The following is a 13,388-nucleotide window of genomic DNA, read 5'->3' as shown; positions in this document are numbered from 1 at the left end:
TTGTCTCTAACTTAGCTTTTAGATATTGTGGGTTTTTGTAATGTAACAGTCAATCAGAAATTGTTTCAGATTTTATTAACATGGCAACACTTCATAAGTATTTGATTTTAAAAATACATACAATTTTCGTTTTAAAAAAATGGACATTAAATATATTAGCAAATAAAGTATTCAGTATGTTATTCAAGATTTCAAATGATCAAGCAAACACACAGCACACACAAAATCATACATTAAAAATACTTAAACTTTTCACCCAGTATAGTATTGACTTATTTGACTTAGTACTCTTTGCTCCGTGTGGAACATAGGGCCTCCACCATAAAGTTAGTACAGATGTCCCCTAACATTCCCCTATCTTTATATATCCCATTATCTGTAACTCCTACCTTTAATACATGTCACTTCCTTCCCACTTTTTACTATCTGGCATTTCTGTGTACAAAACTAAACAATCACAAAAAGGGACGCTACTCTAATATTGACTAATCCATCTAACCTAATTAAAACACTCAGCTTATGTCCCTTGATGAAATATTTTTTAAGTATAAAAATCAGATCATTAATAGTAGTAACAGTTCTTGCTACGTCCAAAAACAGACAGGAGGTATGAATTCATGAACATATCACAGGGGTCAACATCGGCCAATCTTTTTTGATCTTGAAAACCTGGGAGCAGGGGACCGTAAACATTCTTGATGACGTTAATAATCCCTGGAATGTTGTCGTGTCTCTTAGCCCAGTGGGGTCGGAGTTTCTCGTCCTTGAACTTTTCAACAAACTGTCGAATGAAAAATGTCAATTTTAAGTTGATTAATTCATTCCCTCATTATTCAAATTGTCTTAGAAATCATGTAAACAATTTAAAACACAGTCTGCTAGATGTGATCAGTGTTTCTTCCAGACTTTTTTCTCCGGGGGGGCACTTGGAATTTTCGGGGGGGCGGTAGACTTTCTTCGGGGGGGCGGACACTGTTAAAAGTATATATTTTCTATATAAATTATATAAATTTCATTTCGTTCGGGGGGGCGGTAAAAATTTTTCGGGGGGGCTTCGCCCCCCCGAAGAGATGCCTGGAAGAAACTCTGGATGTGATTAAGTGTTTGGTTTTGCAGTATCCAAACTAAGTTAATGGTTTGGCTAAAATGCTGATAGTAATAGCTACAATTCTGGGCAAAGAGTTGTTTCATTTTAACTATTTTGATTTGTACTGGTCATAGGAATATGAAATTATTAAAAATCTACATATCTAATAATTAAATTAAAACAGCTCCCAACTTAACTGATTAATTAGTCATTAAATTAGAACCACTTCACTAATTAATTAATCATTCAATTAAAACCACTTCACTAATTAATCATTCAATTAAAAGCAACTCACAGCTTCAGCAGCTGGATAGAAGCCATACTGGGCTGGTGGAGCAAGGAAATCTATCACCAAAGTTTTCCCAGAGTCGTCGGCCATGGTTATCTCATCATTGCCCGGGCAAAGATAGCAGTTATGGTTCTTGAACCATCTTGGGAGTAAGGCGTTCATGGGCGTGGAGGCGTTCTGCTTGATTTGTTTTTCTGTTGTGTTCACCATGAACTGTGGAGTCATAAGACATTTTGATTTATACACAAAAACTATTTCTTAACTTGGTTCTGGATGAGTGATATTTTATACATCCTCGTACTTAAGGTGATCAGCTTTCTGTGAGTTCTATACTCTATAGTCCATCTAAGTTCATACAGTACTAGAAACACACTGATTGTTACATAAAGGTTCAAACTCTTACGTAGATGGCCCAAAGCTAATATGAGTTATATCAATTCAAGTTCTATTCACATGCATAGTCCAGTGAATCTCATACCAGTTGTAAACACGTTGATAGACCAAAGTGAAACAAGTTCTAATCTAGATATTTACATTGATAACCCAAAGCTCATACAAGTTGTAGATACTCACTTTGATAATCCAAGCTGATACAAGTTTTATACACAATGATAGCCTAAAGGTCATACAAGTTCTAGATACCCACATACTTGTATTGACAAACCAAGCTCAAACAAGTTCTAGATACTTACATGCATAGCTCAAAGGTCATACAAGTTCTAGATACATTAATAAGGAAAGCTGATACAAGTTTTATACACAATGATAGCCCAAGAGTCATACAAGTTCTAGATACTTACATTGATAACCCAAAGCTCATACAAGTTCTAGATACTTACATTGATAACCAAAAGGTCATACAAGTTCTAGATACTTACATTGATAGCCCAAAGCTCATACAAGTTCTAGATACTTACATTGATAACCAAAAGGTCATACTAGTTCTAGATACTTACATTGATACCCAAAGCTCATACACGTTATAGATACTTTATTACATTGATAGCCCAAAGCTCATACAAGTTCTAGATACTTACATTGATAACCAAAAGGTCATACAAGTTCTAGATACTTACATTGATACCCAAAGCTCATACACGTTATAGATACTTTATTACATTGATAGCCCAAAGCTCATACAAGTTCTAGATACTTACATTGATGGCTAATAGTTCATATAAGTTCTAGATACTTACATTGATAGCCCTAAGCTCATACAAGTACTAGATACTCACATTATTACACTGATAGCCCAAAGCTCATACAAGTTCTAGATACTTGAATTATTACACTGACAGTCTAAAGCTAAAGCTCATACAAGTACTAGCTACTTACATTGATGGCCCTGAACGGCCTGTCAAACTGAGAGTCAATGTTGAGCATGAAGGCAGCGCTGGTCTCTACCCCTGTCAGAGGGGGGAGGATGATGGGGAAGGCGTGGACCAGGTACTGGTAGAGGACGGCTGGTACTTTCCTGGCCAGCTCTACTGACCCCTGCACAACATATGATGGTTAACAGTGTTTCTTTCAGATATTTATGTACGGGGATGGGGCACTCGAAACTTGGATGGGGGGGGGGGGGGCGCGCCGGACTTACATTTCCGGGGGTCGGAATCAGATTTCCGGGAGGGGGTGCGGACACTGGTTAAAGTATATATTTTTTTTATAAAAATTCTATTTCAATCAATTCCTGAAAGAAACTCTGATGGCAAACATTGATCTGTAGCATTTGTACAGGCTACAACTATGATGCCATTTATGGACTATCATAGAGTTAAAAAACAGTTGGATTAGAGATAATTAGCCACAGCGTGGGGGGGGGGGGGGGGCTTGGGTAAGGGGTCATCTAAAAATGACGTCTCAGTCCTTTTAATTGTAATTTAAAGTGGTCATTATACTTTATATTAACCGAGCTCAGTAGATATTATATATATTATATAGATATTATTATAGTATATTAATCAATTTCTAATACAATTTAAAAAAAACAGCGTTCAAAACATAAAATAATTGCTAAAATTAAGATTGTTAAATTGCTTTTTTAAAAATACAATATGACGTCACACTTTCTGACCCCCCCCCCCCCCTCCTCCTTACGCGTAGACGTGTGATATCATCACACCATAGACCCGCCTATGATTGTAACACAAATCATCCAACTCACTTTATTGTCCTATCACCATCAGTAGGCCAACACAAGCTTTACCTTGGGTGCACTGCCCCCCCCCCCCTCCCCCGCCTGTCTATGACTGTAACACAAATTCATCCCGTCCTATCACCATCAGTAGGCCAACACAAGCTTTACCTTGGGTGCACTGCCCCCCCCCCCCCCCTCACCCGCCTGTCTATGACTGTAACACAAATTCATCCCGTCCTATCACCAACAATATGGCTACACCAACACCACAAGCCTTACCTTAGCTTTCAACAGCCCAGGTGCACTGCCGCCTGCCAGAGATCCGTTACTGGGCAGGTAGATGGAGCCTGTCAGATTCTTGCCAGCCAGTTCAGCTTCACTCACCGGATTGATGGTTCTATAGAACGTGAGAGACATTTTGATTTATTTGAATGTTATATAGAACGTGGAGGACATTTTGATTTATTTGAATGTTATATAGAACATGGAGGACATTTTGATTTATTTCAATGTTCCATAAAACATGGAGGACATTTTGATTTATTTGAATGTTATATAGAACATGGAGGACATTTTGATTTATTTCAATGTTCCATAAAACATGGAGGACATTTTGATTTATTTGAATGTTATATAGAACATGGAGGACATTTTGATTTATTTGAATGTTATATAGAACATGGAGGACATTTTGATTTATTTGAATGTTATATAGAACATGGAGGACATTTTGATTTATTTGAATGTTATATAGAACATGGAGGACATTTTGATTTATTTCAATGTGCTATAGAACGTGGAGGACATTTGGATTTATTTCAATGTGCTATAGAACGTGGAGGACATTTTGATTTATTTCAATGTGCTATAGAACGTGGAGGACATTTGGATTTATTTCAATGTGCTATAGAACGTGGAGGACATTTTGATTTATTTCAATGTGCTATAGAACGTGGAGGACATTTGGATTTATTTCAATGTGCTATAGAACATGGAGGACATTTTGATTTATTTCAATGTGCTATAGAACGTGGAGGACATTTTGATTTATTTCAATGTGCTATAGAACGTGGAGGACATTTTGATTTATTTCAATGTGCTATAGAACGTGGAGGACATTTTGATTTATTTCAATGTGCTATAGAACGTGGAGGACATTTGGATTTATTTCAATGTGCTATAGAACATGGAGGACATTTTGATTTATTTGAATGTTATATAGAACGTGGAGGACATTTGGATTTATTTCAATGTTCCATAAAACATGGAGGACATTTTGATTTATTTGAATGTTATATAGAACATGGAGGACATTTTGATTTATTTCAATGTTCCATAAAACATGGAGGACATTTTGATTTATTTGAATGTTATATAGAACATGGAGGACATTTTGATTTATTTGAATGTTATATAGAACATGGAGGACATTTTGATTTATTTGAATGTTATATAGAACATGGAGGACATTTTGATTTATTTGAATGTTCTATAGAACATGATTTTTTTTAAGCGCAGATGTTCTATAAACCACTAAGAAAGTCTACCGCACACCTCTCTCCCCCCCCCGAACCAAATGGAAAATTATATTAAAAAATAAACCGGTAGTGATCTCCCCTAAACTTTCTCGAATATTCTTATATAAAACAACAGGGGATGGTAACTGGAGATATAGTTATGATTTTTAATCCATTTTAAATACTTAAACTTTTAAAAATAGAATAGAATCTCATAAAAAAAACATTGCGCACCAAGCAAACGCCGAATAAAAACGCGTATAATAGTGCGCAATATTATTAGTACTTTAAAATTTTACATTAGTTTTTTGAGAAATCGGAAGTAGCGTAAATTACTACTTCCAGTCAACGGAAATTACTCAAAATTTAACAGAAGGTAGAGAATTAGATTTTTTACTTACATGTGAAATTTCATTTATCTATCTGAAATAGTACTCAAGTTATAGGCTTTTGAAAAATTCAAAGTAGGAAAAGTACCACTTCCGGTTATCGGAAATCGCTCAAAAGTTGATACGGATCTACGATTTTGATAAAATACTTATATATGAAATTTCATCAACCTAGCTGTAACGGTACTCAAGTTATCGTGTTTACACACGGACAGACACACACACAGACAGACACACACACACACAGACATACGGACAAGATTGCAAAATTATGTTTTTCCGTATCAGTGAGGTGTAAAACGTCGAGATTTGTAAAAATCTCGATTTTTTTTTTTTGCACGATTACAATACTTTCTCTATACTACGTATATACGAGAAAGTAAAAACAAATACTTTTACCACCGTCCGCCACCCCCAGAATTTTTTTTTAAAGGACGAACTCTTTTTCTTAAGATGCTGTTTATTAAAAATACGATTTTTAAAAGATTTTAAATAATGATATAGAATCTACTACATATTAAATTATTAAGTCAACCTTTATAAATCTTCGTTGAAAATGCTTTAAAATTTAAAAAAAAAATGGTGGGCGCGAAAAAATAAATTGTCTTTTTGGCAACTAACGAATACACCGGGCAGTGAGCGGATGGGTTGCCATGGTGACACTTTGTGACTCACCTGACCCACAGGATATCTTTCCCAGCATTCCATGTTTCCGGCGCCTTGTTGTTCTTGATGTAGTACTCTTCTTCCTCCGGAGATAAATTGTTGAACGGGAACCAGGAGATCTCGTTCATGAAGTTGCCACTGATCTGTTCTTTCAGCGCGGTTTGGTTGTAGAAGAGATCTTTCAGTGGCACGAACGTGTTGACCACTTTGACAATCCTTGCTGGGTGTACCTGGCCACATAGTGCAACAAGTTATAAATAGTAACGTGTTTGAAGAGGATGGAGAGGAAAAAGGAAAAAGTCCATACATTTACTGGGTTAATTTCAATTACATGAAATTTATTCCTTTCGAACCTGATGATTATTTTCTTCTTCTTTGTTCTTAATTTTAGTGTTGGAAGGGATTCCCTACAACACAATTAAGTATACGTGTCAACTGGTTATGCGCCATTTAGGCCGTTGACTCCGATTTCAGCCTGCCACCTGATGATTAATATGGCAGTTTTTGTGACCCCGACGTATGAGATGGTTTGGTCAGTTTATGCCTAGCCGCCTGTACTTTCCATAACGTGAGTTATGTAACCATCAGAGTTGGGTGGACTTACAGACGTCATACAGACGCGAGCCCGAGATCCGAACTCGAGACTTACGGGCTAGCAGCTGAGCGCTCTGCCACCCGATCACACCGTTCCATAATTTTTGACAAACTTTTGTAAAATTTCTGATTAAAACTGCATTTAAGGTCTTGATAAAGGAGGGTTATTTTAACAAACACTAAAGTATTCCTACAAACTTGCCGAATTTGTGAAAATAATCAAAAATATATGTTAGTCACTTTTATTGTTATGTTGTACATTTAATGTTGATAGTACTCACTTTAATTGTTATATCGTACATGATTCCGAACATGCCCAAATTGCAAATGGCCGCCTTCATGATCTGAGGGTGCTTCTCTATCGTGAATCTGCGGAGACGCCCCTGGGAGTCGATCAGTCGCATCTCAACCACAAAGCTGCTGTAGGTGGGTTCGTCATAGGTGGAGCCCTGTCAACATAACCGGAAATAATCAGTAGGGGGGGGGTGAGCAAACGACATGCGCGTGAAGGATCAACAATAGGTGACGTGACACACAAAAGTCATGTTCTACTGGCGTGACAGAACCTCCAACTGACGTGACACATATGTTCCAATGACGTGACACACATGTTCAACGGACGTGACACACAACCTCCCTCTGACATGACACACACGTTCAACTGACGTGACACACATTCTGCCACTAACGTGACTCCGTCCTCACTAACGTGACACCCATCCTCCACTAACGTGACACCCATCTTCCACTAACATGACACACAACCTTCCACTGACGTGACACATGTTCAACTGACGTAACACACACGTTCAACTGACGTGACACCCCCCCCCCACTGACGTGACACACAACATCCCACTGACGTGACACACATCCTCCACTAACGTGACACACATCCTCCACTGACGTGACACACATCCTCCACTAATGTGACACCCAACCTCCCACTAACGTGACACTCCTCCTCCCACTGACGTGACACCCCTCCTACCTCTAACGTGACACAACTTACGTGAGTGCTGGCAGCCACCATGCCACCCAGCGTCTCCTGATCGTTGAGGGGCTGGGCTAGCACGGTCACGTTGTTCTTGATCATGAACTCGTTCATCTCCACCTCGTACACACCCGTCATGGCGGTCAAGGTCTTGAACTTCCGCTCAGCAGTCTGGGAACATGGGCACAATCGTTACAGTTCATGGGAAACAGGTGAACTCTACTTCATCTCCTCTACCCAAAAAAAAAATCGTATCGTAACCACTTGAATAAAAAAAAAAAACACCTCTTATTTTAATAAAGCCAAAAATGCGTAACTCATTATGGTGTATACTGTTATTATTTAAAGAAAACAATGTACGTATTTCAATGTCAAAGTTTTTAAAAAATATATAATTCAACTATTAATATATAATTATGAGTGGAAGCAGCTCAACCTTGGGCGTTAACGATACAGGGATTAGAGTTTCTTTCGAGCATTTCTTCAGGGGGTGCGCCCCCCCCCCCCCCGAAAAAAAACTACGACTACCGCCCCTACTCTCCGATCGGAATATAAGTTTTATATACAAAATATATACTTTAACCAGTGTCCGCTCCCCTCCTGAAAATTTAAGACCACAGCAAGTTTCAAGTGCCCCCCCCCCCCTCTCCCTGAGAAAAAGGCCTGAAAGAAACACTGACAAGGATGTACTGATAGCTGGTAGAGGAAACAACTTACAGGTATTGGGTCGTGTACGTATTACATATCATCAGGGGGGGGGGGGCGGGGGGACGACATATGTCCCCAGGCGCCGACCTTAGGGGCGCCAAAATGGGTTGGAAAAACAAATTGAAAGTTTGAGGGGGTGGGGGTGCAAATTGAAGTTTGAGGGGGGGGGGGGTGCAAATCGAAAGTTTGGGGGGGGGGGGGTGCAAATTGAAAGTTTGAGGGAGGGGAGCAAATCAAAAGTTTGTCCCCTGGCGCCGGGAAGGGTCGCTAAGCCTCTGCATATCATTTAATATTTTTACACCCCGTACTCCAAAATATAAAAAAAAATATAATGATATATTTCCTTAGACCACCCTAGGTCAGAATGATCAAATCATTTTACAGTGTGAAGAAAAACAAAATTAAAAAAACAAGAACCCGGAAGTGTCGTTCACTTTTGGCACTTTCACAGAGTCGCGATGACCCGGATGTTCGATTCAAGTAAATTTACACAACAATGTAGCAGTACGTGATTTAGCTGGGTTGAAAAAAAAGTGCCGAGTCACACGGATACAAATATGAACGGGGTAAGATTGGGTCACATTGGGTCATAAATTGACATTGCATGCAGAGGTGTATATGAGGGGTGGGCTTTCGATTTCTGTCAAGAGACGCAATCCTTAAAGTTGGCGAATTTCGATTTCTAAGTACGCAAGTCTTAAAGTGGGCAATTTTCGATTTCTGACAAGGGACGCAAGTCTTAATGTGGGCAATTTTGGATTTCTGACAAGGGACACAAGTCTTAAAGTGGGCCCCTTCGATAGTTTTTTTTTTGTTTTCCTTGAAAGAGCTTCGAATCAATTGGTCGGTGAGGACATTGTACTAGCCATACCACACGATCTAGCTGTCATTTGGTCGGACCAATCATTGCGCGACTCTAAGAAAGGGAGGGATATTTGTTTTCAAAGTCAAAATATGTTAAGTACACAAAAGTTGCATCTTTTTATGTAGCATGGGGCATGGGTGGGTGAATTTATCCTGGTTTTTGTGTTATTTATAAAAATATGCACAATTCTATATGAGTCGCCGAGTTGAAATCTAGAATCCTAACTGCGAGTCGGAGATGTATTGTTCATACGGCATGCAGTAGCAGTTATTCGGTCGTCATGGTTGTTAATTTGGGGGGGGGGGGGGGGTGTTGCTGTGGAGTGCTGTGGTAGACGTGCTGGCGATGGGGGTGCTGGAGTGGGGGTGCTGTAGGGTGTAACTTAAGAGACGACAAACACAAGTAATGTGAACCGTAATGTCAGGCCAGGTAAGCCGCAGACCGGATGTGAACCCAACGAACGAGACCACGCAGACCGGATGTGAACCCAATAAGTGTCGCCAGGTTTACCTCGGGTATCACATGCCACTGTGGCTATCTTTGATTAGAGGTCACGTGCAGCTCTTCCCTGTGTTCCGTGTGAGGGGGGGGGGGGGAGGGGGGGGGGGGGTTAGGTGGCGGTTGAAAGGTGGTTTGTGACGTAAATGGAGGTTATACTAAAATACGTATATATATATTTTTACACGTTTTTACGATGTTGATTATTGTATAATTAAGTAAGAAGTAGGGACTTTAGCTTCACTTTATACCCAGCAGTGTTTCCTCGAGGGGGGGGGGGGGAAGGGAAGCTTCCCCTCCACCCCTCACCCCCTCGGGTAATTGAGAAAGAAATCCGAAAGAAACACTTGTAACAGATGGCCGTGGATTTGAAGCTACAGCTCTGTATCAAGAACAGGTTAGGATTGGAATTTAAGTTATGTTAGGGTTTTTGCATCTTGTAAACAGTTTAAGGGGGTTGAATTTCGTTTGAGAAAAGAATAGAGATCGTTTGGCGGGGGGAAGGGGGCGCTTGGAGCGGACCGTCCCCCCCCCCCCCCCAAGATTTGCCACTGCAGCGTTTCTTTCAAACTTTTTTCTCCGGGGCGTGGGGTGGGGGGCACTTGATATTTTCAGGGGGAGGGACTACATTTTCCGGGGGCGGGGATATATTTTCTATATAAAATATAAATTGCATTTAGTTCGGGGGGTGGGGGGCGGGGGGGGGGGGGAACTAAGAAAATTGGTGGATGGGCGCTTTTTCGCCCGTGAGGCGCAAATTCGATAGTTCGCCCAGGGCGCCGTAATGAGTCGCTGCCCCCTCTGCCGTTATCCCCACCCGCTCGTACGGCTAGTGTCGGCCGGAAGAGTTATTTTATCTAAACCACCGGTCACCCTAATCCTTACAGTTAAATAAAAGCACATTCACAAGCAGAGCCAGGTAATTTTCAGAAGAAGTCACGTGATAACCTACCTCTGGGTTGATCCTCATCCAGACGCCCTCGTGGCTCCTCAGGTCCCTGACGTCCATCATGATGTTGCCCTCGTCCACGTACAGGGGGGAGCGGCTGTGCCCGGCCCCCGTGGCGCGGACCCGCATCCCAGCGCTCGTGCCGCGAAGATGACCCGACGAACCTGTGGACGCAGGGGATTGTGGGTGAGGGGGTGGGGGGAATCCTTGAAATAAACAACTGTACTTAACCCCAAGGTGTCACCCTCTCTCATATATACCTACAGGTATCATATACCTTCCATAGCGTAGCATACTTCCCATATTGGATTCAGGTTTTACCTACCTCACGGTACGTATGTTTCCCCCACATTTCACATATATACACGTGTAGCATACTTCCCATACATATTCTAACAGGCGTCATCTGCCTCCTATGTACACACTGTTGTCACCTACCCCCCCCCCCCCCCTCCCACCACACACATACACACAGGGGTCACCTACCCAACCTCTACCCCCTATATACACATTTGTCACCAGCCCCCCCCCCCCCCCATCCACACACGTATCACCTACCTCCCATATAGTCTTAGGCTTGAGCAGAAGAGCTGGTGTATGTTGGTGTGTTACCTACCTCCCACACACACATAGCCGTCTCCTCCACCCCCCCCCCCCCCACATAACCGTCACCTCCCCCCCCCCCCACATAACCGTCACCTCCCCCCCCCCCACATAACCGTCACCTCCCCCCCCCCCCCCCCCACAGACGTCACCTCCCCCCCCCCACACACAGACGTCACCTCCCCCCCCCCCCCCACACACAGACGTCACCTCCAATCTTCCCACTCCCTCACACACACAGACTTCACCTACCCCCCTATCCTCACACCACACAGACGTCACATACCCCCCCTACCCTCACACAAAGAGAATCACCTACCCCCCTCCCTCCCCCACACACGTTTCACCTACCTCCCATATAGTCTTAGGCTTGACGTAGAACAACTGGTCTATGTTGATGGTGTTACCTAGCCCCCCCCCACACCCTACCCTCACCCACACAGACGTCATCTACCCCCCCCCACCCTCACACACACAGCTGTCACCTACCTCCCATATAGTCTTAGGGCTTGACGTAGAACAACTGATCTATGTTGATGGTGTTGTCCCAGTTGTGGAACTGATAGATCTCAACCTTGGGCGATGAGCCGAGGTGCATCCGGAGGATTGAGAGGAGGATTCTCATGCGGAGGTACACCTCTGGAGGAGATATAGGAGAGACGGGTGAGCGATGGAGGGGAGTATCCTCATGCGGAGGATGGAGAAGAGTATCCTCATGCGGAGGTACACCTCTGGAGGAGAAATAGGAGAGGTGAGCGATGGAGAGGAGGATCCTCATGCGGAGGTACACCTCTGGAGGAAAAAATAGGAGAGGTGAGCGATGGAGAGGAGTATCCTCATGCGGAGGTACACCTCTGGAGGAGAAATAGGAGAGACGGGTGAGCGATGGAGAAGAGTATCCTCATGCGGAGGTACACCTCTGGAGGAGAAATAGGAGAGACGGATGAGCAGCTAGAGGCTGCTGTAAGGAGGCTGACACCATCTTCTTCTTCTTCGTTCTTTATTGCATTACCTCGAACACAATTAAGTATAAAGTGTCTATACATGCGCCATGTGACATGTTAAATTCAGCCTGCTTTTCTTTCTGGATTTGCCACACCGTGGCCGTTGAGGCTGGGTTTCTTTCAGACATTTTTCTTCGGGGGGGGGGGTACACAATATATGGAGGCATGGGGATGAACACTGGTTAAAGCACATTGTATTTATTTTACATCTAAATCATTTTTCCCTATTTAATCAAGGGGCGGGTGGTTTGGACGAGCTTAAGGGAGGGGAGAGGGGGGAGTGCACCCCGACAGATGCCTGAAAGAAATTCCGATTGAGTGTTGGAATCGGGAGGTTCGTACTAAAAAACTGTGAAGATAAAATACTGGTTTTCTTAGCTTTAAAGAGCCTAAAATAAATAAAGGTCTTACGCTGGCTCCTGACCGTCTCATCCACGGCTCTCACGTTACGGCTCAAGGGCCCCATGATTTCCTCCACAATAGGGGACCGTTTGAAGACTTTATGCACCGCTGAGGAAGTAAGGAAAACAATATAATCTATTAGGAAGCGTTTCATCCAGATCTATCTTTGCAAGAAAGTAGGAGATAAAAAAAACAACAGAGGAATAAAACAAGACCGGGCGTTTCATTCAAATCTTTCTTCTGTTTCTGTTTCTATTTAATTTTTTTTTTCAATTTAGTAATTTGATTAAAAAAAAGAAAATATTCGATCCAAAGGGAGAGAATTAGCGAAGTTTTGAGTTATCTTTCCTTACCTGTCGCTGGTTCATCACCAAGGGGGACAAATGTGTCGGCAAGATCTGGGAAGATTAAAAGCAATCATTAAAAAAATATTATTAGACAAGTGCCGGACTACTAAATTTATTATTCCTGGAAGAGCTCTTAACCAGCCTCATAAAAATGATGTCAGACGTAGTAATGTTGGCAGGAGTGGACTGGCGGTGTCCAAAAGGCTCGGGAAATTCTAAAAAGGGCCCCCCAGCAACCTTAGATTAAATTTTTTTCACTCTTCATATTTTTTTTCTACATCAAAGTCTAGATTTTACACCGTGGCATGACGAAATGGTAAAATACCAACAATTTAAAAA

General features: G+C 41.9%; 1 protein-coding gene across 3 annotated transcripts; it reads right to left on the bottom strand.

The window, feature by feature from the left end:
- Positions 1-59: 59 nt before the first annotated feature.
- Positions 60-13,107, bottom strand: LOC131929117 (uncharacterized). Of its 3 annotated transcripts, XM_059285320.1 has the most exons (11): positions 13,056-13,107; positions 12,712-12,810; positions 11,786-11,935; positions 10,697-10,857; positions 7,692-7,844; positions 6,961-7,128; positions 6,095-6,315; positions 3,793-3,910; positions 2,712-2,870; positions 1,383-1,589; positions 60-781 (listed from the first exon to the last, which is right to left on the bottom strand). In XM_059285320.1, the coding sequence occupies exons 3-11, from the start codon at positions 11,790-11,792 to the stop codon at positions 563-565; spliced, it is 1,413 nt and encodes a 470-aa protein (XP_059141303.1). In that variant the 5' UTR covers positions 11,793-11,935; positions 12,712-12,810; positions 13,056-13,107; the 3' UTR covers positions 60-562. The 3 variants fall into 3 exon arrangements, with proteins under 3 accessions (XP_059141303.1, XP_059141304.1, XP_059141305.1); XM_059285321.1 differs by lacking the exons at positions 11,786-11,935; positions 12,712-12,810; positions 13,056-13,107 and adding an exon at positions 11,648-11,702; XM_059285322.1 differs by lacking the exons at positions 11,786-11,935; positions 12,712-12,810; positions 13,056-13,107 and adding an exon at positions 11,252-11,274.
- Positions 13,108-13,388: the final 281 nt, after the last annotated feature.

This window comes from Physella acuta, unplaced genomic scaffold (assembly GCF_028476545.2).
Source record: "Physella acuta isolate Inbredline_101_S28 unplaced genomic scaffold, ASM2847654v3 ptg001599l, whole genome shotgun sequence".
Taxonomy (NCBI): domain Eukaryota; kingdom Metazoa; phylum Mollusca; class Gastropoda; family Physidae; genus Physella; species Physella acuta.
Note: the sequence above shows the minus strand (reverse complement) of the source record. Positions and strands in the feature narration are given on the sequence as shown.